The following is a 25,617-nucleotide window of genomic DNA, read 5'->3' as shown; positions in this document are numbered from 1 at the left end:
AGTGATAACCCAGTTTCATGGTGACAGCAGCCTCAAGCCTATATGTACCCTGATGTTGGGCTGTGGAGTCACACTTTGGTGATTAAGGAAACCCAGTGTGGAGTGCAGGTGTGGGCTGGGCCTCTCTCTGGGTCACCAGTCCACAGGGCAGTCCTCTTTTTTTCTCTTTATATGTGTGTACACAATCCTGCTACCAAACACCCTCTGCATGAATTGTGAGATTCAAAAATGTATACAATAACACTGTCAAGGACAGCACAGCTTCAGCAAGTAGCCACAACATAAGGTGGCCTTTCCTGCTGAGGAGAAAGAGCAGGGTGGAGCCAACTGTGCAAAGATGGGAGAGGGGGATGTTTATTAACCATTTGGTATGTACTCAGTAATTGTTTACTTAGATTGTATTTTGAGATTGTTTTGCATTTCATTAGATCACAGACTGTTTATTGGCCTTGGATAGGAATAGCAATAGTGGAATTTCCCTGCAAGTAGCCTTTTTTTTCACCCTAATACCAAATCTTGACAGGTGTCACCAGAAAAGATCACACAGACCTATGAGAGTGCATTTATATCGTGACTACTATACCAAAAGGCAGAAATATAATAAATTTTAAATAATAAAAATATCTGTAGGTCAGAAGTAAAAAACAGGCCCCTTGGTCTGAAAGAGGTCAGCAGGCTGTTTTCCCTCCCAGAGCCTCTAGGAAAGGTCAGCCTGGAGTTCCCCTCACTCCTGGACTTCTGCCCCCTCCACCTTCAAGCACAGCAGTGGCTGATCTTCTCACATCATTTCACTCAGACACTGGTGCTTCTTCCTCTGCCACATCTAAGGACCTTTGTGATTACATTGCTTCCACCTGCATGATACAGGATAATCCCTCTATTTTAAGGTCTATTGATCAGTAAAATTAATTCTGCTTTCCCTTGTTATTTCATGTATTCACAGGTTCTGGGACACATGGCCTAGATATCTGTGGTGGATGTTTTCTTTTGATCGTGGACAGGATAAAAGTTCTTATGACTCTGTATTGTGTTTGTTTCGATGTTGAAAGGAGACTGTTCATTACAAATTAATGTGAAAACAAGATATTTGCAAGAGGTATGTATGATTTCATATAAAATTGGTTAATATGGTATGAATTTGTACTTCATAGCATGTATGCGCTATAGTGACAAACTAAAATTGAACAAATTTACTGTGAATTCCTCCTGTATTAGAAAATCAGGGCAATCCTTTCCATGGAGGGTTGTGCATACCTGGGAATGAGAACATGTGTTTCTCATCTTTCTATACTGACTGTGGGTTAATCAAAGCAAACCCCGTTATTTCTTGTCAAATGAGATATTAAAACAAATATGTTGGAAAGTTTCTTTTTGCTCTCTTAATATATATTTTAAGAACTATTACAAAAGTGTTTGACATTATTAACATATATAATTGCTCATTATTCCAGAGGCAAATATTTCATGTTCATCCATGTTTCTTGTACAACATGTAGTAAATCTCTCATTCTTATGATAAGTTTGTACCAGAGCATATCAAATTTTAAGATTTCTTAGACTTGCCCTTCACTGATCTTCTTTAACAAGATAATTTTGTTTTGGTCATGATTTTTCCACTTTTTATACTTTTTCTTTGTAGTTTCAAAGTAGATTTTTAGCCTGGAAGTTTATGATGAATTATTATTATGATTTCCAAAATTTAGCCAGTGGAAAGTGTCAATGGACTCAAATTGTCACATGTTAGTGTTTGCAATGATGGAAAAAAGTTTCTGTTTCAAATTTTAACTGAACAGATATGGCTACCTAGAGAATAGTGAGGTGGTTTCAAACCAGGGCAGTTGTGCAAGTGCCATGCAAATAGCGTGTCTTGATCTAAGGGGTAGACAAAGTCCTGGGCTTAGATGGGGTCATTTAGAGATAGTGTATCTGTCAAGAGGAGAAAGGTTTTTGAGAGGGCCCTGTGTCACAGGCAGTAGCTAAGGATAAGGAGCCCAACCCATCTGCTGTCCTTCTAAGGGCAGGTACCAAAGGCTTCCCTCTGCCAGGAAAGGACTTCACTGAGAGCCTTACATGCATTATTTACAATGTGTACTAGTTCTGTACAACATTATTAAGTGCATAAAAATAATTAATTTATTTCATAATCAATTATGCAAAATATGAGCTAAATAATATTTTAAATAAATTTGTACAAGTTATATACCCATATAAATATTGGGTATATTTTGATATGATATAAACTTTTCTGCTTCTGTAATCCAGAATGTCTCCAAATTACAACCTTTTTATTTATTTTAAATTATTTACATTCAAGTAATTATCGATATGTTGGACCTTAACGCTGCCATTTTTTTCAATATTTATGCTTATCTCATTACTTCCTCTGTTTCTATGTCCTGTTTTCCTATGTGTCACCTGAACATTTTGTAAGATTTCCATTTTCCTCTACTGTAGTATTTTTGAGAGTTGCACAAATGCTTTTGATGGATATTCTAGATTTTACATTATATATATATATATATATATATATATATATATATATATATATATATATATATAAAACTAAACACAATCTACTGCAGTTCATATTTTAGCATTTTGGGTGAAGTGTGGAAACCTTATATTAACCTTTTCCCACAACTGTTTAAAATATAGTTGTATTCTATCAGCTCTCTGTATCTGTGAGTTCTACTTTTTATCATTCAACTACATATGAATCAAAAATTTTCAAAAACAATGATTGTACTAAACGTGTACCAATTTTTCTTCCTTATGTCTTAACAATACCCTAAACACCTATCTTCATAGTAAACACATTATATTAACTATTACAAGTGGTTTAGAAGTAAATTAAGTATATGGCAGGATGTGCATAGATTACATACAAAATATTTTGCCATTTATGTAAGATACATGAGCCTGCAAGGAACTTAGGACCATCAGGGTGCTGGATCCAATTCCCAAGAACACCAGAGGATGACTATATTTCTCAATATACACTTTGGTTCCTATCTGGTGATATTACAATTTTACTTCAACCACAAAATATATTTAGACACTCAAGAGCAAGAGAAGAATACATCGCATTCACATGTATATTTCCATATATGTTGTATTTTCTTTTTTGTTGTTTCAGCTTCTTTTTATATTATTTCACTACTGATTACAAGATTGCCTTTAATTATTTTTTTAAAGTAGGTTCTGCTGCTCACAAATTCTCTCTTTTCCTCCATTCACTGTCTTTCCATTCCTTTATTTCCTAAAAGAAAAAAAAAATAACAAATAAAGAAGTCTGGATGAGCAGATATTTTATTTCAGCACTTTGGAAACGTGGAGCTACTTCCTTGTGGCTTGCTCATGTTTCCGATGTTTCCTGATTCATTGTGTAATTTCTTCCAATAATGCTTCTAAGCATTTTCCCTTTGTCTTTGTTATCATATTGTGTATCCTGGTGTACATGCCACTGCTAAACTTACTTAGACTTGTGTACTGGATGTTTATGTGTCCCCAAATCAGTTAAATTCCTGTCCCCCGATGCGATGGCAGTTGGAGGTGGAGCTTTTCAAAAGTAATTAAGGTTAAATCACATCATGCATGCCAGGAACTCATGTGGACATTAGTGCCATAATGAAAACAGGAGGACACTTGAAGTATTTCTGTTCTTAGCCCTGTAAGGATACAATGAGAACAAGGTTGTCTACAAGCCAGGAGAGGGTCCTCATCAGAACCCAACCACACTGGCCACTTACTATCTGATTTTTGGCTTCCTAAACTATGAGAAATATATTTCTTTTTAATATAAGCCACCTGGAATACGGTATTCTGTGGTAGTGGCACAATGGACTAAGGCAGTTGGAATCACACACCTACAATCTGTATGTTTGTGTCTTTTGTCAAATTTGGGTTGTTTTGAGGATTAATTTGCTTGAGTTCTTTTACAATCCTATTTTTTCTTCTTCTGTGATTCAGCTGGCAGGATACCAGGGTTTTTGTTATAAACCACATGTAACCAGCTGACTGTTGATATTGTTCATTGGAATATTTCAAGTATTATGAGAATTTATATATTATTTAATTTTTTTGTTATTTGACTTTTGCTCAAGAAAGTCTATCAGAAGGTGGGAATAGGGCTGCTGCTTTAGTCTTTCATCCTCTGTTGACATTAAGGAAAAGGGAATTTTGGTCATGACTGTTGGCTGGGAATAAAATTCTGGCTCCCCTGCAGACTTCCAGGGAAACCACCCTGTCTATTAGGGGTAAAAATGCCTTGTTACTGCTTTCCATTGACAACACACCAGTGTGGAGACAAGTTGTGCCTCATTACTGCTGGTTTGGAAGGGAATCCATTCTCCCCATTTATGGTCCATTGATTACCTATCGTGAACAAAAAATGAGGGCTCATTCTTCCTAGGTAGGGAGGTATTCCCAATTTCTACTCTTCTCTCACTGCAACAATGAAGACTTTAGGGATCTTTATGCCAACATATGTGAAGATCTACAATATAGTCTGAAGGTCATAACTTTCTCTGTATATGTTTGGCCACCATAGAATTTCTGTCTTCCCAGCTTGTCTACTTCCTGTTTAATCAGCTAAAAAAACAGGCATTTGTTTTTGTTATTGTTGTTGTTTCCATTTATGATCATTGGCCTTTCTTTATTCTTGATTTCTTCAGCTATGTGTCTGTAATATATAAAGGCAAAAGGGAAATGTAGAGAACTTACCATCTTTCTGCTTCTGGGTCCCTGATAATTTTGCCTTGTTTTCCCCATTTTTCAGAGTCTCTTTATGTTTTTGTTATATAAAACATCTAGAGATTTTAGTATTTCTTAGTGGAAGAAATAGAGTAAATTACACAAAACTTATCTTTTTGAAAATGGTATTTAGTTTACTTTAGATATAAGGAAACAGCAGGTAATATTCTTCTGGAATCTTATAGTCTGTATGAGAGATTGGGCTTCACTTTCTACCTTGAGAATATAGACCTAATTAGAGATGTCATTCTCTGTACACATACAGAACAAACTGAGTCCCTTATGTCAAAGATTAGAATCATTGGCACTTCAATGAGGATGTAGATGTCATTCTTATTCACAAGCAACCTGCTGATGTGCAAAGATACTTATTTCATCAACATTCCACTTACATGTCTTTTCCCCCTTCTTTGGAGTGTTTTAAATACTAAAGTGAACATTTATATGTTGAATAAACTGTTTTGAATAGAGTCAAACTCATGTGAATGCTGCCGTGGTTTATGTCCTGTGCCTGTGGTTTATGTCCAGCCAAAGTCACAGTGAAGCCCTCTGAGCCACAGGTAGAGCATTTAAGATATGCTCTGTTAGTATATGTTCATCTGGCTCCTAAGAGAGCAAATACTGAAGTCCCACAGGTAACTGGAACCATTTCCCCAATCCATCTTGCCTTTAAGTTCCTCTCCTGCTATACCTGGGACAGAACTACAGTACTGAAGATCTTTGAAATGCCTTTAGGGTCCTTCTCCCACTGTCTTCATAAATAGCATCTGTCTTCCTTCTCTCCATACTAATCTACTTATTACACATTCTCTTAGTCACAACATTCTTGATATTCTCTGCCATGCTAGTTTATTATTCTTTCCAACTTGGTGAGGCTGAGAATTTTTCAGCTCTTAAACTTCTAAATAATTTTTAATGATAAATTAAACTTTTAATTAATTTTTCCTTTATTCTTTTACTATAAAAAATTAAGAGAATACATGGCATAACCACAACATTTATTTTAGAAAATTATACAACCCAATATACTATTTCACCACACTTAAGTTTGACTTCTAAAGATACAAGAATAGAAACACTCTTCAGCAAAATTGTTGTCACTTTACAGCAAGGAAGGGCTTATCAAAGTTGCTATGACATTCATTAACTCTCCATCACAATGGACTTTACTGTTCATATTTTTGCAAAGATTTGATCACAGTCTTGTAAGTAACTCCCATGTATATTGAGAGATTTCACATGGTTCCCCTCTTCTTCTGGGCCATTACTATAATTGAAAATTTCAATTTGGGCTATTCAGGCTTTTTATCATGTTACTTTCAGGCTCTTTCAGTCACTATGTCATTCCAAAACTGTTTCTACATTTTTAAATATTGTTGACAGCTGCATCCCACTTCTGGTACTAATTTTTGTATTGGCCAGCTCATACTACAATTGCAAAAAATTTTTGCATGAGTAATTTTAAAAATGGGAGACATTTATTTGTCACATTTCTGGGGAAAGTCAAATGTGATATCAATGCCAGATTTGGTGGATGAGGGCTCTTCTTATAGTGCCCTGTATGGAGGAAAGACTGGAAAGGGAAGAAAGAAAAGCCCTCATGTGGAGGAAGACAGAGTAAAGATAAGACACATCTTTGAAGTTTCCTGTGTAAAGGCACTAATTTCCTTCCAAAGGTGGATCCATTAGCACCTTTGTGTGTGGACCAAGTTATTATGTTCACACTCAATGGTAAATTCCTAGAAACATTTTAGGCATAGATTAAACACTCAAAAGTATCTGAAAATAAGTAAGGAGTAAAAGGATCAAGAGAATTAAAACAGAACAGATGTGTACAGTATCATGGAGCGAAAGGAGAAGAATATACTAAGTAGGACATGATTGTAAACTCTGTTCATCACTGCTGAGAATCAAATTAAGATGATAACTGAAAGATGCTCATTCATTGTGGCAAGCTAGAAGTCATTGTTATAAACCAAGTTGTTTAAATATACTGTTGGAGACAGAAACTTGGTTTATAAGCTTACAAAGACTTTCTGTTTGATTCCTTAGTATACTGGCTCAACTACTTATAGTGATGCCTCCATCTTGAATCACTCAGTGCTTAAACTCTTGACAAATTAGAGGTAGAGGAAGATGGTGGCTGAGCTAGATTCTCCAGTAATCAACTGCCCACAGATCAAGTTAAACAAATTGCCCTAACAAAAAAATACATGTATAATAGTTAAAAAAGTCTAGCTGATAAAGCATAGTTTCTGATTTTAGAATAATAAAAAGAAACACTGAAAAAGCCAAGAAGGAAATAGATGGTCATGTCACTCCTTCACCAACTTCACACAGCTAAGCAAAGAGAGTGAAAAAAAAAGTTAAATCCAGGCTTTAAGCTTGAAGCCCAGTACCAGCAATGCCTTGGTGAAATCCAATTCCAGGCTGATCCTCATGATTGCTATAGGAAACTGGTAACTGCAACCCGACTTGCTATACTTGAATTAGCCAGGTGGCCTGAGGGACTGCTGCCACCACTCCTCCCCAACCTTGGATAGTGGAAAGGGAAGTAAGACTCTATCCCCCTGGAGCAGGGCACAGGATTTTGCCTTCATGTTTGGTGTCAAGTGCACCATTGCAAGACCCTGGCACCAGATGGACACCAAAGGCCACTCTTCTGCAGAGAGTGCTTTAATACCTGCCTGGCATTGGCAGATACCACATACCAGTGGGATATAGTCTAGTTTTGGTCTGTATTATTTCCATCCTTGAAGTGGGCCTGGCTCACACCTAACCCCCAGTAGGCATAGTTCCCTGAAATTTTGAGACTGGGTCTCACCTAATTTAGTGATAGACTTGGAGATAAAAGCACTGCCCTCATTAACACTACTGAAATATTGGACAGGATGGTGTGGAGCAAGGTTCTATTACCAAGGGTATGTACAGTAGTTTGTCTTAGAACTCAGGGCCAGGCTGGATAAGCCTAACAGTGAGAAGATGCTAAAAGCTCACATCCTCAGGTTAATTCTCATCGTTGCTCCTTTGAACAGTAGTTTTTTTTATTCCAGATAGAGACCTGGCCTCAGTCTACCAGATTTCTAATCTGTCTCATGTGTCCAATTGCTGGTTTGCAGTAATCTTGGTCCACAAGTCAACTTGAGAAGTAAATAAAGGGTGTGTCTTGGTCCTACTCAGCACTTCACTTGTCTCAGTGAACTTTGGGTTTGGGATGTGACAGCATTGTAGCATTCATGATCATAGATCTGGTATGGTGACCTGAGGATAGTCACTTCAAGGTGATTCTTCCCAGAGCAGAGCAGAATTCTTTCAGGAGACAGGTGACTGTTGATGAAGACTCTATGCCCCCCAAACCCCCAAAAGAAGCTTGCAAGGAGAGATCCTGTATCACCCAAGTCAAAATGGCAATCATCCAGAATACAAAGAATAATAGGGGCTCAGTCAATTTATGTTGAACACTTTAACTATAGATTGAGGTCATATTTATATCTCGGTTGCCCTCTACTACTCACAACACATGAAAGGCTGACTCCATAGAAAATAAACCCATATGTGTACAGTCTTCTGATTCTTGGCAAAAGTGCCAAAAAATATACTTTGGAGAAAAGACAGCCTCTTTAATAAATCTATTGAGAAAACTCAATATATACATGTAAAAGGTTGAAATTAGATTTCAGACTGGACAAAAATCAACTCAAAATGAATCAAAGGCCTATGTATAGTATCTGAAAGTTTGAAACTGCTAGAAGAAAACTGGGGACATACTTCAAGATATAGGCACTGACAATGACTTCCCAGAAAGGGTACTAATAGCTCAGGAAATAATAGTAAGAATAGACAATTTGATAGCATCAAATTTAAAGGTTTTGTAAATTAGAAAGAGAATCTACAGAATGGGAGAAAAACTTTCTCAGCTACACTTCCAATAGAGTCTTATTATCCAGAATATGTTAAAAATTCAAACCTTTTAAAAAGCCACCCCCTCAATCAATAAATGAGCAAATGAACTGAACAAACACTTCTCAAAAGAAGTGAAAATGGCAAAAATTTATATAAAAAATGTTCAACATCTTTAGACATCAGGGAAAAGAAAATCAAAACTACATTAAGATCCTGTCTTGGGCTGGAGTTGTGGCTCAGTGGAAGAGCACTCGCCTAGCACATGTGAGGCATCACATAAAAATAATTAAATAAAAGTATTGTATCCAACTACAACTAAAAAAATAAATATTAAAAAAAGATCCTTTCTCACCCAAGTCAAAATGACAATCGTCAAGAATACAAATAATAAAGATATTAAAGATGGAGGGGACAAGAAAACTTATATTCTATTGGTGGGGATGTAAATTACTACCGCCTATGGAAATTCCTCAAAAAACTAAAAGTAGAACTACCATATTAGTAGCTCTACCACTTTTCAGTACATACCTTAATAAATAAAAAGGCAGTATACTATAGAGATACCACATACTCATGTTAAGAACAACACGTAGCCAAGTTAAGGAATTAGACTATGTGCCCTATAGTAGATGAATGTGTAAAGAAATATGGTATGTGTAAACAATGGAGCATTGCTCAGTTATTTAAAAGACCATTACCTGGTGCATTGGTACACACCTATAATCCCAGAGGTGCAGAAGGCTGAGGCAGGAGGATAGAAAGTTCAAAGTCAGCCTCAGTAACAGTAAGGCATTAAGCAAGTCAGTGAGATCCTGTCTCTAAATAAAATACAAAATAGGGCTGGGTATGTGATTCAGTGCTTGAATGCCCCTGAGTTCAATACCAGTACCCCCAAAAGTAAAAAGTAAAAATAAAAGAATAATATCATTTCATTTGCAGAAAAATGGATGGAAATAGAGATCATCACATTAAGCAAAATAAGCCAGACTGAAAAACAAGTAGTGTATATTATTTTTCTTGCATATGTGCAATCTTCAGGAAAAAAGTAAGATGACATGAAAGTAGAACAGAGACTGTTAGAAAAGAGTAAGAGGATCAGGGTAATGTCAGAGAAGGTAACTGGGGGTGGCTATGATCAAGCTTATTGTACACATGTATGAAAATGCAAGGTGAAGCCCCTTATTCTGTATAATTAATATACACTAAAAATTAAGAAAAACGATGACCAAAAGGGCACTTAGTCAGGCATAGAAAAGAAGACTACATCACATACCAACAGGCACCAAGAACTCTCAAGGAACCACAGCCCCAACTAACAATCAAAATAAAATCCAGAAACTGTCCAGCAAGGGCAAACTCTTACATAGAGAATTTAACAGATATACAAATAAAGGACATTCAGTGAGCTCCAAGAGGATGAGTCAGTACTCTAACAAAGTCTTAATAGAGAGAAGAAAGTGATGAAAAAAATCAAACAGAAAATTTTGAGGTGAAAAATAAATGAAATTAAAAGCAGGAAAGAAAAAAATGATAGTAGAGTATATCAAACAAGATTAGTGAGCTGGAAATTGGGCTACGTGAAAGTACATAGTTAGAGGAGAAAGAAGGAAAAAGAATACAGAGGAATGAAGATATTGTGGGAGCTATGGGATAGCATTAAAAATCAAGTATTTAGGATATTAGGGTACAAGAGAGACACGAGAATACCCAAGTTTTGGAAAACTTATTCAAAGAGATAACAAAACTTCCAGTCCTAGACAAGGGCACAAATATCTGGGTTCAAGGAAGTCAATCAAAAGTCAGGTATAACTCAAGTCTAAAACCAGTAGTATTGTAATAAAGATCTCAAAGTGAAAGATTAAGAGAGGATGGATACTCAAGGCAGCAATAGAAAAGAAATTAAAACCATGCAACTTGTGCCCCAACTTCCCTGACAGCAAATTCTTACAGAGAAACCTATCAGGCCAGGAAATAGTAGCATGAAGGTTTTCACAGTGCTGAAGGATAAAATCTGCCAACTAAGAATACTGTACCCAGGAATGCTTCATTTAGAAATGATGGAGCAGTAAAGACATTCCCAGACAAACAGAAGCTGAGATGTTATATATCCACCAGACCTAACATACAAGAAATGCCAGTGGGAATTCCTCAAACTGAAAGTGATTGTTATTGCTAAGAAGAAAACATGAGATGATATGAAGCCCACTGGTAGGAGTAATTGCACAGACAAACTGAAAATGCTGTGACTTTGTAAACATGGTGTGTAAGCCACTGATATCTTTACTATGAAGACCAAAATTAAAAAAAAAAAAAAACATTTCAGAATGATATGTAGTCTGAGTATAATGATGCACACCTGTAATCCCAGCAGCTCAGGAGACTGAGGCAGGAGGATCTCCAGTTCAAAGTCAGCCTCAATAAAAACAAGGCGCTAAGCAACTCAGTGAGTCCCTGTCTCTAACTAAAATGCAAGACAGAGCTGGGGATGTGGCTCAGTGGCCAAGTACTCCTGAGTTCAATCTCCATATTTAAAAAAAAGATATGTAAATAGGTACATCAAAAATTCAAAATGTAGGAACTAAGGTAGAGCAAGGTTAGAAATTTTAATTAGTATATTTTCTCTTATCTTTAAAATTATATTGTGTTGCTATCATTTTAAAATAACTCTATAAAATCAAAATATGGTGTTGTGAGCATCAAGGTAGCCACCAAGCAAAAGTCTGTAATTGAAAAACTAAAAAAAATTATATATATATATATATATATATATGAATCAAAACATATAACTAAGTATCTAAACACAACAGATGACTATAAGAAGAAAGAAAGAACTATAATGAAATTTAAAACCACATTATTAAATGGGATTTATTAGTCCTTACTCATGGATGATTACCTCGAATTTAAGTGGACGCTCAAGTTTATTTTTAAATTGTTCTAATAGCAGGATTGTAATCTGCAGGAGAACCACATGCAGACCCTGGGCTCATTGCTTCTCCTTGAACATGTAGAGGTCAGATCGCAGATGACAAATCCATCTTCCAACTACCTTACAATGAAATCAAAAAACAACATATGATTCTTGGTGAATACTCAAATTATTTCCAACCATAGCAGAGGTCATTGCTGTGTTGTTTCTTAAATATGAATGCCACATTTGCGTCAAGTTGCCCAATATATTTGAGTATTTGTTTAATTTTTTAAAATTTATTTGTTCTTTTTCAGCATATATAACAGTAGAGTGTATTTTGACATATTATAAATACATGGAATGCAACTTAGGATCCAATTCCTGTGGTTGTACATGATGTAGAGATTCATTGTGATGTATTCATATATGAACTTAGGTAAGTTATGCTAGATTCATCTCACTGTCTTTCCTATTTCTACCCTCCCTTCCCATCCCTTCATTCCACTTTGTTTAAGCCACTGGACTTCCCCCTTTTTTTGTGTGTTAGTATCCTCATATCAAAGAGCACATTCAACTGTTGTGTTTTTGGAAGGATTGGCTTATTTCAGTTAGCATAATAGTCTCAGATCTATCCATTTACCAGAAAAATCATATTCATTTTTAATGGTAGAATAATATTCCATTATGTATATAATACATTTTCTTTATCCTTTCATCTGTTGAAGGGCACCCAGGCTGGTTCCATAGCTTAGTTATTATGAAATGAGCTGCTATAAACATTAATGTGGTTGTGTCACTGTATACTTACAGTGTATAAGCTGTATACACTGTACTCCTTTGTGTATAAGCTGAGGAGTGGGATCAATTGTCGGAGACCAGCTCCAACAGGGGGTCTCAGGAGATTAAAGGATGGTGAGGAGTCGGCGAAAGAGGGGGTGGAGAAACAACACAGACACCAAAGTGAAGGTGTTGATCCCAATCTTTACTTGTGAAGTTGATCATATATACTTTTAATTTTGGCAGGCTTACAGTACTTTGCGGTTACAAAACAGGAATCATTATTCAAACAAAACAAAATATTACGTAGCTACAATTAGAATAGAAGAATGTATCTTGGCTTATGCATAAGCAAGCATTTGTACTTTCAGTTCGCGTTTTGCTTTGAGCAGTTTCTGCTTAGTTAACTTTTAATAATAGTTACAAATGTCCCAAACTATTGGCCTATACCTTGACTATTCTTTCTTGACTTACTGACTGGAACCGGTGCCATGGTTACAGCAAGGGGTTGACTTGTTATTACTTTTAATCAAACAAAAGTAAGAGCACAAACCATTGTGCACAGGAACAAGAACAAGTTGCCCAGTACTAAGCACTAATCTATCTTCTTAACATTAATTTTTCTTCTCTAGATTTTAATTTAATTTCTCAAAAACTTCCCTGACAGGAATACAGGGAGTTTTTCTTTAGACATTAACAATTTACACTCCACAGCTGAATCATTGCATTTAGAGCAAACAGATCTATGCTTTAGAAGTAGTTGCATTAATTGGGAAAGTCATGATTTTTCCTTTATACTTAATGGTCATATGAGAAATCCAAACCATACTTATTAAAGGAATACAAAAACAAATCAGCCCATTCCCAGAAACATACTGCGCTCCTCCAGAGGATGGACGCCTTGCGCCATCCACCTCAGTAGGGCCTTGCCATTGCCTGAGTCAGGGGAGGGGCGCAGCAATCAATAATCCAAATGATGGTTCCATTCCAAGTTTTCTGAGGACTTGCATGCTGCTTTCCAGGATGGTTGCATCAATTTGCAGTCCCACCCACGATTGGATTGTATGAGTGTATTTTCCCCTCACATTCTCACCAATATTTTTTGTTACTTATATTCTTGGTTCAAAAGTTACACTGGCTCCCACATCAGAAGTCTTCACAGTAAATGGACTGACCTTTATCAGATAGGACAAGTTCCAGTAGAAAGGCAATAATGAGCTAATTTCAATCCAGGGACTCAGTTTCTCTTCTATCATCAAACTGCACTTGTTTTTAGAGACAGTGATGAACTAGTGAAAAATAATTTAAGACTCTCATGGCCAAAGCGAAGTTTTTAATCTAAAATATTATTCATGTGTGTAATAAATGGAAGAAAACATGAGGGAACTCAAATGCTGCAGGAAAAAAGTGGGATATATTTATTCATGTCACACAGTTTTCTAAAACACTAAATGAAAATAAGGTCTGTTAACATTTGTACATTTATATAAGTTCAAGTAAATGTTTTATATGTGCAATATTTTTAAGCATAGATGGTAGTGCCCAAGGACGAGATAAAAGAATTCTATTTAATTGTCTTAAAGAAAAATAAGTTTTATGTAAATTTAATATTCTCTAAGAATTTTACAAAAATGAACTGAAATGCTTTTCAAGTTCCTGTGACTTAAGTCTTCAGTAAATAAAACTAGCTTAATTTTTTTTATTTAAGAAAAATGTCTTCTTTTGTAACTAATTTGCTTTCAGAATTATATGAGCACCCATAATTTTTGTTCTTTTTGGGTCTTTACAACCATACTGAATGTTAATATCACACAACCAAAGAATAGATACACAAGTGGAAATGCAGGCTCTGTTACTTCATGTCTATCATAAACAGCAGTGAGAAAATAAGAAGTCACACCTATGCATTTTCACATGAAAAATCTTTGAGGGCAATTGAAAAAAAAAACATCAATACAGGAAGCATCCTCTCTGCCTTGGTAATTTCTCCTTAAAAGCAGAATATTAATGCTGTGTTACTAGTGAAGACTCTAGACTTTTGTCACCCCAGAGAGTGGTACCAGCATAAACTACAATAAATAAATAAATAAATAAATAAATAAATAAATAAAGACCCTCTTTGGGCTTCTTTCTTTTTCTTTAAGCAAGGACATAAAATTTACATTTGAAAGAAGTCCCTTCATATCCAAAGGTACTAACATGTTTAGTATGATGAACTGGAAGTTTATGCTGAGGGAAAACTGTAAAAATAGCAACTTGATTCTCAAGGAATCAACATGCATTTAACTTTTTTATGAGTCTTACTCGGATGATGACTGCCTGATAGACAAACACTGTACACAGAGTTAACTGCAGATAATGGTTAGCTGTGTCAAATGTCATGGAACATTCATGAGTAATCCAAACATAATTGTTAAGAATATATAAATAAGTTTGTGAGAGATAAACGTGTTTAAATGAACTTTTGTACAATGATAATATTTATAATATGTCTTCTGCTAGAACATTTCCAGTTCTCATTCAAATCTCATATGAGGATATGAAAAAATACCAATTTGTTAATACAAATGTATCCTCTTATTAAAGAACATGTAAGGCATTTTCCTGTGTTAATGAACTTGATCAATGCTAAATCCAATAGCTGTATTATGACTAAGCACTTGCTTCACACAGCTAAAGTTACTGAGAGTCAAAAAGTCCTATATATATATGAAAATTACAAGTAAAATATGTAAGGAAAACAACCATGTGAGAAAAGTGAATCATGTATTTGTATTCATGTGGATCTTTGAAGTATAAAGGATTTGTTCTTCTTAAGGAAAAATGAGGATCATTTTTGCCCTAAGAATTATTGCTCATTCCATAAAGAAGAAGAGGACAAAATCTAAATAGATATAACAAAATTATAGATTTGTGAAAAAGAACCTTGAAAAATAACTCAACCTGTGTAAACTAGCTAATATTGAATAAATTAATTTATATTTTATTTTTAATGGCAAATCTTAATATAAAAAATGTTACAAATATAACAGCTAGTATGATCTCTGTTAAAATGACAAAATCTTATTCTAACATTGTCTTAAAAGGTAGATGTTTTTCTTTGTCTTTGAAATAACCCTATAAGTAATAAAGACTTTTGTGTTTCTTCAAAATGATTTCTTATGCTTCATGTTGTCTTTTATGAAGTCACGTAAGAAAAGGGGGCCTCCTCAGTGTTAAAACAACTTGGTTTTCATTTGGCCACTATATAATTTATATTTGCCTGACAATATTTTGTCACTTTAATATAGTTTCACAGTAAGATGTAATTGTTTTCAATGAAATGTTCTTAGCCTTTGGGCATTTTTGACAACTTTCCAAAATCAAAGGCCATATTAAGAATTTTTGCTCTCACAATCAGTTTGCAAGCTTCCTGAGGATCTTGGAATACCCTCAAAGAAATTACTTTCTTTATATAAGAGAGATAGTAAACTAATTAGGGTTATTGGCTATGTTACATTTTCACAGGCAATGAGAAATGTTTCATATCTGCTGAGTCACATAGATAAATGTGATTAATATCTCAGATTGTATGAAATTCCTGAAAAATCTAATTGTGTCCCTCTTATCATTCCTAATATTGAGTATAATTAAGTTACCGGGTGTCCAAAGATCGTAAGAGAAAAGACTTTAAAATCAAGTCTGAAGGACTGCACCTAACTTCCAACTTAAAGTCCATCATGCTGCCTCTTATGAAATTTACTGAGGATTTGATAAAGAATGATGGGGGACGTAGGGAGACTCAGAATTCAGCAATGATAAAGTAGAAGAAAGGGAATGGTGGGTTTCAGGAAGAAGCAACCTACATTTTCATTCATGTCCCTTCACCAAACCTAGTTCAAATATTTTTAGAAAATTGAAGGCTTCTTCAGCTTGTACAATTTTCTCACATTTATTACATATTTGTTGTTCTTCTAAAGTTACAAGGACTAGTAAATACTTTAAAAACAATTTCAAAGATTACACTTGTCCTATAGAATCCAGAGATGTTAGGGGAAAGTGGAAGTTTTTGCCTGGCAGCTGGCTTGTGTTGAGAGCCACAGCTGAAGCAGGCCCTGAAAACTTTCAGCTGATTGGCTCATAGCAGCCCCAGCAAACTTTCAGCTGACAGCTGATTGGCTCATCTGCAGTGATGCTCATTGGGCTGTTTCCCCACCCTTTCAGATCACAGAGCTGCTCATTGGGGGACTCTTTTGGCTCCGCCCATGCGAACCAGACCATCGGCCTCAAGAGAGGGAGGAGTGGAGGTTGAGAGGCTCACCAGAAGATGGTGATGGCAGTTGGGCTCTGAGGGAATTCCTGAAGAGCTTGTGTGGTGTGGCATGTGTGTTCTAAAAATAAAGTTAATTTCTGCTTGACAAGTGGCTTGTGAATTGTGCCCAGCCAGACTGCAGCATTTGGTGGCCTGCACAAGGAATGACTGAGGGTAAGTGATAAGGTAAACTGCTCGCCCCTGAGGGCATGGGAAGAGGATGGATAGCCATTTTACGATTCTTCTTTCATTTTGTTTCACTTTTATTTTAAGTTGCCTGTCCCTGGAGATGAGTGAGATGGAAGAAAAACTGCTCACATCTGAGGAAAAACTATTTGCGTCTGAGGAACAGATAGGGAGAAAGGATGGATGGACATTTCAGGAGGATAGAAAGGCTGATATAATGAATTTTTGTTCCATTTTTGTTTCATTCTATTTTGGGTTTTTTGGTGTTAACTTGTTGGGTTGTGTTACAGTTATAGTAGAACTATGGGATCAGAAATTAGTAAAAAACAAACTGAAAGAGTGTTAAGTAAATTGTTAGAGGAAGGAGGTACCCCAGTAAAATCAAGAACAGTTAGGGCATATGTTGATACAACACAAAAATGTAGCCACGGTTCATTAAAGAGGGGTTATTGAATATATCACAATGGAACCATCATGGTGAAGATTTAAAAAGGATAGAAAAGGAAAACCCAGGAACTCTGTCAGTTGGCACATTGCCATTGTGGATAATGATACGATTTTGTTTGGCTAATCCAGTGCAGATATAGTAGAGGACATATTAGATCAGGAAAAAGAGGAGGCCTCTCGAGATAGTCAGAAAGGGGAAGAAAGTTTAGAGCAGGAGAAGCTATCAGGGGAAAAGTTACAACACTAGGCTGCTACTAACACCTTTCTATCACCAGAGGGCGTAAGTGTCCAACCAACAGCTCCACCTATGGAGACAACATATGCTGGGGGGCCCCCAACCCCCATAGTTGATAGATGGGATTCTGAGACAGGATCTCAAAGATTAGCATGCCATGTATTTGAGTAAGCAGGAGGGCAGTGAATTCACCATGCTTTAGATTTCAAAACAGTGAAGTAGCTAAAAGAGGCTATAACAACCTATGGTCCTCAAGCACCCTTCACTATAAGCATGGTCGAATCCATTACCAACTTGAACATGATGCCAGCAGATTGGACTAGTATGTGTAATGCTGTGCTAAATGGAGGACAATACCTGTTATGGAAGGTTGCCAATGAGGAATTTTGCAACGAGATGGCTAGGTGAAATGCAGCAGCCAGTTATCCTCAGAAAAATCTAGATATGTTGTTAGGAAAGGGACCTTATGAGGGTCAGCAGCAACAAATTGCATATGATCCTGCCATATACTCACAAATTGCTGTAGATGCGGTTAGAACATGGAAGACTTTACAAGGACATGGAGGTTTACAAGGTCAATTATCTACGGTAATACAAGGAGATAATGAACCTTACACTGAATTTGTAGATAGGCTTATTCAAACAGCTACCAGAGTTTTTGGGAATACAGAACAAGCAATGCCATTAATAAAACAACTGGCTTATGAGCAAGCAAATCATTGGTGCAGAGAGGTCATGGAAACATGAAGATTTAAACACATATATTAAATTATGTAGAGACATTAATGAACAAGGGCAAATCTTGGCAGCTTTGGTACAACAGGCTTTAGATGTTAAAAGGAATTGCCTCATAGAAGGAGGGTTTAACAAAACTAGGTATCAAAGGAGTAGAATACTGGATATTTGCCCATGATGCCATAGAGGGAGACATTGGGCTAACGAATGCCATTCACAAAACACCATAGAGAGTACTCCATTAGCAAAAAATAGACAAGAACCAGGTGTTTACCCATGATATCATGGAGAATGGCATTGGGCTCCATTGCCAAAAAATGGACAGGGGGGCCCAATGCTCCAGGGGCCACAACCACAAACATATGGGGCACTGGAGGAACCTAGCAACACCATCAGGGTAGTGCCCAGGACACATTATCCATCAGATCTCTCATCAGATGAGCCAGAGGGAGCGCAGGGTTGGACATCTGCACCTCCACCAGAGCAGTACTAACTCCAGAGATGGGAGTTCAAATCATTCCAACAGGGGTAAAAGGACCTCTTCCCCAAGGAATAGTAGGCTTATTATTGGGATGAAGTTCTTCTACTCTAAAAGGACTTATCTTCCCATAAATTTATGGGGACGAGATGTCCTAGATCAATTAGGACTAACATTAACAAATAACATCAATTTAAATGTGTCCACTATTATGGCTAGACAAGATTTTAGGAAAGGAAAAAGATTAGGAGAACAAGAACAAGGTATAGCAGCACCAATACAAATAGATCAAGGAACAGACAGACATGGATTGGATTTTCAGGAGGGGTCACTGAGACAATAAAAGTTTCTTGGAAATCAGAAAGACCAGTATGAGTTTCTTAGTGGCCCCTGACTAAAGAAAAGATACAAGCAGCCCATGACCTGGTCAAACAATAATTAGCGGAAGGACATATACAACCTTCTGTATCTCCCCATAATACTTCCATTTTTGTCATCAAAAAGAAATCTGGTAAATGGAGATTATTGCAAGATTTAAGAGCCATTAATAATGAGATGATTATTATGGGACCTACTCAATCGGCGATTCCCCAATTGTCCTCTTTGCCAATACCTGGTATGTTTTAGTTATAGATATTAAAGATTGTTTTTTTTCAATTCCAATTCATCCTGAGGATAGTTCACGTTTTGCATTTACTATCACTGCACTGAATCATGAAGGTCCTGATCAGAGACATGAATGGAAAGTACTCCCTCAAGGGATGGCTAACAGCCCAACTATATGTCAAATTTATGTTAACAAAGTTATCCAGCCACGTAGAAATCAAAATCCCGAATTACAAATATTTCACTATATGGATGATGTATTATTAGCACACAAAACTAAAAACACATTGCTAGAATGTTATGCCACACTTACAAATTTATTAAAAATTATAATCTAGAGATAGCAATAGATAAAGTACAATTAAATTGTCCAATTAATTATTTAGGAGTTCTATTATCCTCAACCATGGTCTGTCCACCAAAAATTCAAATACGAATAGATCAACTCAAATCACTTAATGACTTTCAAAAGTTATTAGGAGACATAATTTGGATAAAGCCTTATCTAGGCATAGCAACAGGAGAGTTGGGACCTTTATTTGATATCCTAAAAGGTCCATCAAATCCAAATTCACCCCGCATGTTAACGCCTGAAGCAAGAAAGACATTAAAAATCATTGAAACATATATAGTAAATATGCATTTGGATAGAATTGATATAAGTCTGCCTTTATTATTTATTGTACTACCAACAAAAAATATTCCTACAGGAGTATTTTGGCAAGAAGGTCCATTATTATGGATACATTTATCTTATTCTCTGATCTATTCTTACTAGGTATTCTGAAGCTGTAGGACAATTAATACTCAAAGGAATAAAAGCAGCAAAGGGAGTGTTTGGAATTTCTCCCAATAAAATTATTACTCCATATACTATGGATCAAATTGATGAGTTAGCTAATGAATTAAATACTTGGGCAATAATCATGTGCAAATCTAATGTTTCATTTGATAACCACTTACCATCTAATCCTTTGTTGTCTTTTTGGTCATCGCATCCTGTAATTTTTCCAAAAATGACAAGAAAAACACCTATCATGTATGCTCCCAATATATTCACTGGTGGGTCAAATAATGGTACAGCAGCAATAGTTACACCTGATCAAACTTTCACATTTTTAGTAACCAAAAAATCAGCTCAAAAGGTAGAGCTTAATGCAGTATTACAAGCTTTTGTGATGTTTAAAGATTCTGTATTTAATTTATTTTCTGATAGTCAGTATATACTTAATGCTATAGTATCCCTTGAAGATGCTGGTAGAATTTCCCCTTCCTCTACAGTTTTCTCTTTGCTTTCCACTATACAAAGACTAATATGGGACAGAAAATATCCATTCTTTATAGGACATATCAGGGCACATACAGGATCGCCTGGAGCCTTTAGTTTGGCTTGGTGTATCTTCCTCCCTTCTGCTTGTCATGATAGTTCAGCTAAAATTTGGGGGCTAACAGAGGTGAGGCAAAGAACCTCACCCCCCAGCTGGTACAAAGACCTCTCCACAGATGTGGCTGTATACTGGACCGGTAGTCAGTGACAGGTAAGATCCAATTGCAGTGGTACCAACCTAAGACAAGAGGCTGACGCCTTGAGGTCAGCTCATCCGATAACGGGTAAGGAAAATATGTACTATTGGACAGCCTAAGGCAGGCACGGTCCCTAAGCCACATGCTTGTTGTTTAAACAGAGGGGGAGATGTTGAGAGCCACAGCCGAAGGGGCCCCAGCAAACTTCCAGCTGCCAGCAAACTTTCAGACTGCCAGCTGATGATTGGCTCACAGCGGCCCCAGCAACATCTAGCTGATTGGCTCCTCTGCGGTGATGCTCATTGGGGGACTTCTTTGGCTCCGCCCACGTGACCCAACCAATTGGCCTCAAGAGCAGGAGGATTGTGGGAGGTGGTGAGGCTTGTGTTTGGGTGAGAGGGTTGTGGAAAGCCGGTGGTGGCAGCTGGCCTCTGAGGATTTTTCCTGAGGAGCTGTTTGTTTGGCCTCTGTGGTTCAAAAATAAAGTTTGCTTCTTTTGACAAGTGGCTCCTGAATTGTGCCCAGCCAGAATGCAGCAGACCTCTTTACCATTTCCAATCCCATAACTATCCCACCATACCTCCAAACAAGCCCCTCAACTTATCACCAGTCCTGCATAACTGAACACTTGCACACACCTGGAGAAGGTCTGAAGGGATGAGATGCTGCTGGTAGTACAGAAGGGTTTAGATTGTCCCTGATAAGGGTGAGCAGGTAACTACTAGAGAGCACAATGAATAGCAGATGGTACAGCAAGTCATGCGGAGACCTGTCAGAAACACAGTACCCTGCTTCAGAATTCTGGAATAAAAAAAAAAAAAAAGAAACACAGCTAGTGACGAAAGGAATAAAAGTTGATGTGTAAGATTAAATAAAGGAATTCTCCCAAAATGATGGAGGGGGGAAACATAAAATGATAAATAAATGCAGGGAGGATGAGTTCAGAACACAATCAATCACCTATTTTTGTGAGAGTAGAGATGATGACCACTAAGATTATTGCAAAGGATGTTCCTCACTGTGAATACCAATCTCAGACAACCAGATAGAATCTAACTGTAACACAGAATGTGAATGCAATGAAATTGAGAATTCCAAGGGGCTATGAGCCTGCCCTAATAAAGTGCATAATTATGCCTAACCCATTTTTACTGGAAGTGATAAAGAACACTGTGGAAAATGGCAATGTTTTGAACAAGTGTGAGACTGTGGAATAGCACTGCTCATCTTGGAAATGTGTATCTGTGTTTCACTGCTATGGGAATTTCACAGAGTATCATCTCAAAACTTTGCTTTAAATCTACCCAAAGATATGAGTGAAAACAGAACTTTTTATGCCCATGTGTGTTAGTACAACATCAAGACTTCCCTTATAATTGCCAGTCCTATGATTTCTGGGCAATTTTACGGGTTCTAGCAGGCTAAGGGTCAATGTTTCATTACCACGTTTTCATGTGTGGCTCCGGACTCATCAGAGATCTGAGGAGAAATAGCAGTAACTCATCACACCTTCACAATATTCAATACACATAGGGACTCAAAGATCTTCATTGACTGAGTTTGGGTTTGAAAAACACATGCACCAACCAAAACACATTGCAAATGAGGTCATTGTTGACACAAAAAAAAATGTGTGCAGTACAACTTCCCACAAACACATTCACAGTATAAGGACAGATTCATAGTCTCATTAAAGAGACAAATTCACATAATTATGGAACTTCTGTTCTAATATTGGTGCTGATTGTGAGGACAGTTTTGCTTCAACACTGTTGCTCAACTCACATGCCGTACCTCCTAGAAAGGACATACTGACAACCTCCTGTTCACCCCATCCTGCTGGGCTAAGGTCCCAAAGAGAAAGCAAGGATGCAAGACATCCTTGTGTGTCAGCTGTGAGGTCACCCAGCATGGAGTTCAAAGGCACCACTGTTCTGCTCCTCTTTATAAAGGGAATTGTCAGGCTTCTCCCAGCACAGATTTGGGAGCAACTGCAGAACCTCCTCCAAGATGCTGGTGGTCCTACTCACAGTGGCCTTGCTGGCCCTGAGCCCAGCTCAGAGCTCAAATGAAGGTAAAAGCAAATGGGGATTGTAGAAACTTCTGTGGTTTAGAAAGCCACACTACAGAGAGGGAGGGAGAGGGAGGGAAGATTATGAGGACAGTACAACAGAGTTTTTATGAAAACTGTAATATGACATATGGATTTGTTTCATGCCAGGGGTTTAGACTTTTAGGTAAAGTTGGAACATCCCTATAAATTTTCAACTAGAAGCATGGAGATGTAAGTTTTGCATTTGAAGAAAGATTCTTCCATGTTGTCAGAGATGCAAGGAAGGTGGGAGACTGACACAGGGAAGCCTGCTGTGGAGACATTATTGTGTTCCAAGCAGACAGGCTGTAGGATTCCAGGCTCTAGCAGATGCAGGACACAGGAAGGAGAAATCCCAACATCAGAGCTATGTCAGAGACAGAGATCCAGAGACTACACTGGACTCTGCCAAAGAGAGGGAGATAAATATCAGGGTCCAATGTTTCATTTATCTCTGACTTACAATCAGTATTTCAATGAGCTGTGTGCATGAAGTGGGCCTTAAAGTGCATGGAAGATTTCCAAACTCGAAAAATGAAGTGAAGAAGCACTAAGGGTTTCAAAGAGGTGGAAAAAAACCAAAATACCCACTTGTGATATTGAAGTACCCAGAACTCTTATCATATATTAGCCATAATGTTTTAAAGATGCTAGTTAAGACCTAAATGGTTTTCATATTTTCATGAAAGTGGCGAGGCTAAGCAGGGTCACCACCAGGCCTTTCTCTCACTTCTTCCTCCGTTTTCCTCAGCATCAGAGAGCATGGCTGAGTTCACTTAGAGGGGGTCCAGGTTGTGGTTGGAAGTCACCTTTCCCAGGAGAACATGGGTGACCCCTGAGATTGGTGACTAACTTTTCACTTCATCTGTTCTTATTTCCTAGAGGTCAGCTATGAAGGCCCTTCCACTCTATCAACAGGTAAGGCCAGTTCATCCTCAGTTGACCTTCTCCTCCTTTTCCTCAGGAAAGTTCATTTCAACAACCTCTCCTTACCATCATTTTTATTTTCAGGAACTAATGGAGGTCATTTCCCTCAATAATATAAAAAAGCCTTTCCAAAGATTAATTCTGGGGAAAATGACCAGAACTGCTAGCGTGATAACAAAAGGCAGAGTTAGGCTGTTGCCCAGAGAGAAAGAGTTTTTGAGAGGTGACAGAAAATGCAAGTGAGCTAATCTACATCTTCAGTGGTCATTCAGTGCTTCCTAAATCCCCTGGATGATAGGGGGATTTAGACTCTGGAACTAAATGCACAGAATTGTGTCTGTGTACCTTGTGATACTGTGGATCAGTACTTCTAGAGGATCAATACATGCTACACGGTCTAAGCCAATTCCCTGTGGCCCATCACCTTGGGTTTCCTTCACTCTATTATATGTTATCAAGGTTAGTGGAGGTCACTAAACGAATACATGTCTTCATTCAACATGTGGCTTAGATGTCTGTCATGAATTCATAGACAACAAGTTATCACTGCATGCGGAAGTAAAGCTAGTAACATTTGTATATACAATCCCTTTGCTTTGCTTGGCAACTGGAAGGTATCAAAGTTTTTCCTTAACAGAAATTCAGAGGAGAAAAACTTTCAAATCTGGGTAAGAAACAGTCCACATGATGAGTATGTCAGTTAAGAGATCTCCCCGTGAGGAGGAAATGGAAATGGAGGTTAGAGTTGAGAAGCAAGGTCTAGAATAAAGAGTCTGTGTACCCAGGCCAGAGAAATGCTTGGTGAGGTTCTTCCACCAGCCATCACATCTGCTCTTGTGCTGAACTCACACAGAGGTTGAGGACCCAAGCCAGAGCTCCGAACAAGTCCCTCACAGACCACCTCCTAGAGGACGCCCACCCAGACCCCCTGCTGATGGTGGAGATGACAATGAAGATGAAGATGAAGGTGATGACTCAGAGCAGGGACCTCCAGAAGGAGGCAATCAGCAACAGCAAGGTCGCCCTCCTCGTCCTGGACAGCAGCAGAGACCCCCCCAGCAAGGAGGCGAGCAGCAGCAGCAGCAAGGTCGCCCTCCTCGACCTGGACAGCAACAGGGACCTCCTCAGCAAGGAGGCCAGCAGCAGCAGCAGCAAAGTCGCCCTCCTCGCCCCGGACAGCCACAGGGACCCCCACAGCAAGGAGGCCAGCAGCAGCAGCAGCAGCAAGGTCGCCCTCCTCGTCCCGGACAGCAACAGGGACCTCCCCAGCAAGGAGGCCAGCAGCAACAGCAAGGTCGCCCTCCTCGTCCCGGACATCCACAGGGACCCCCACAGCAAGGAGGCCAGCAGCAGCAGCAAGGTCGCCCTCCTCGTCCCGGACAGCCACAGGGACCCCCACAGCAAGGAGTCCAGCAGCAGCAGCAAGGTCGCCCTCCACGTCCCGGACAGCCACAGGGACCCCCTCAGCAAGGAGGCCAGCAGCAGCAGCAAGGTCGCCCTCCTCTTCCTGGACAGCAACAGGGACCCCCACAGCAAGGAGGCCAGCAGCAAGGTCGCCCTCCTCGTCCTGGACAGCAACAGGGACCACCACAGCAAGGAGGCCAGCAGCAGCAGCAACAGCAGCAACAGCAGCAGCAAGGTCGCCCTCCTCTTCCCGGACAGCCACAGGGTCCCCCCCAGCAAGGAGACCAGCAGCAGCAGCAGCAGTAAGGTTGCCCTCCTCATCCTGGACAGCAGCAGGGACCCCCCAAAT

At 38.2% G+C, this 25,617-nt stretch overlaps 1 protein-coding gene across 3 annotated transcripts; it reads left to right on the top strand.

Moving 5' to 3' along the window:
• The first annotated feature begins 1,071 nt into the window (after positions 1 to 1,071).
• Positions 1,072 to 25,617, top strand: LOC144364935 (uncharacterized). Of its 3 annotated transcripts, XM_078015237.1 has the most exons (5): positions 1,072 to 1,096; positions 11,881 to 12,002; positions 16,547 to 16,808; positions 23,820 to 23,855; positions 24,718 to 25,617. In XM_078015237.1, exons 3-5 carry the CDS (start codon positions 16,799 to 16,801, stop codon positions 25,572 to 25,574), a joined length of 903 nt encoding a protein of 300 aa, XP_077871363.1. In that variant the 5' UTR covers positions 1,072 to 1,096; positions 11,881 to 12,002; positions 16,547 to 16,798; the 3' UTR covers positions 25,575 to 25,617. The 3 variants fall into 3 exon arrangements, 2 of the variants coding, with proteins under 2 accessions (XP_077871363.1, XP_077871362.1); XR_013423089.1 differs by lacking the exons at positions 23,820 to 23,855; positions 24,718 to 25,617 and adding an exon at positions 16,908 to 17,391; XM_078015236.1 differs by lacking the exons at positions 1,072 to 1,096; positions 11,881 to 12,002; positions 16,547 to 16,808 and adding an exon at positions 22,704 to 22,919.

This window comes from Ictidomys tridecemlineatus, chromosome 6, assembly GCF_052094955.1.
Source record: "Ictidomys tridecemlineatus isolate mIctTri1 chromosome 6, mIctTri1.hap1, whole genome shotgun sequence".
Lineage (NCBI taxonomy): Eukaryota > Metazoa > Chordata > Mammalia > Rodentia > Sciuridae > Ictidomys > Ictidomys tridecemlineatus.
The sequence above is the reverse complement of the archived record's forward strand: the minus strand, read 5'-3'. Positions and strand labels throughout refer to the sequence as shown.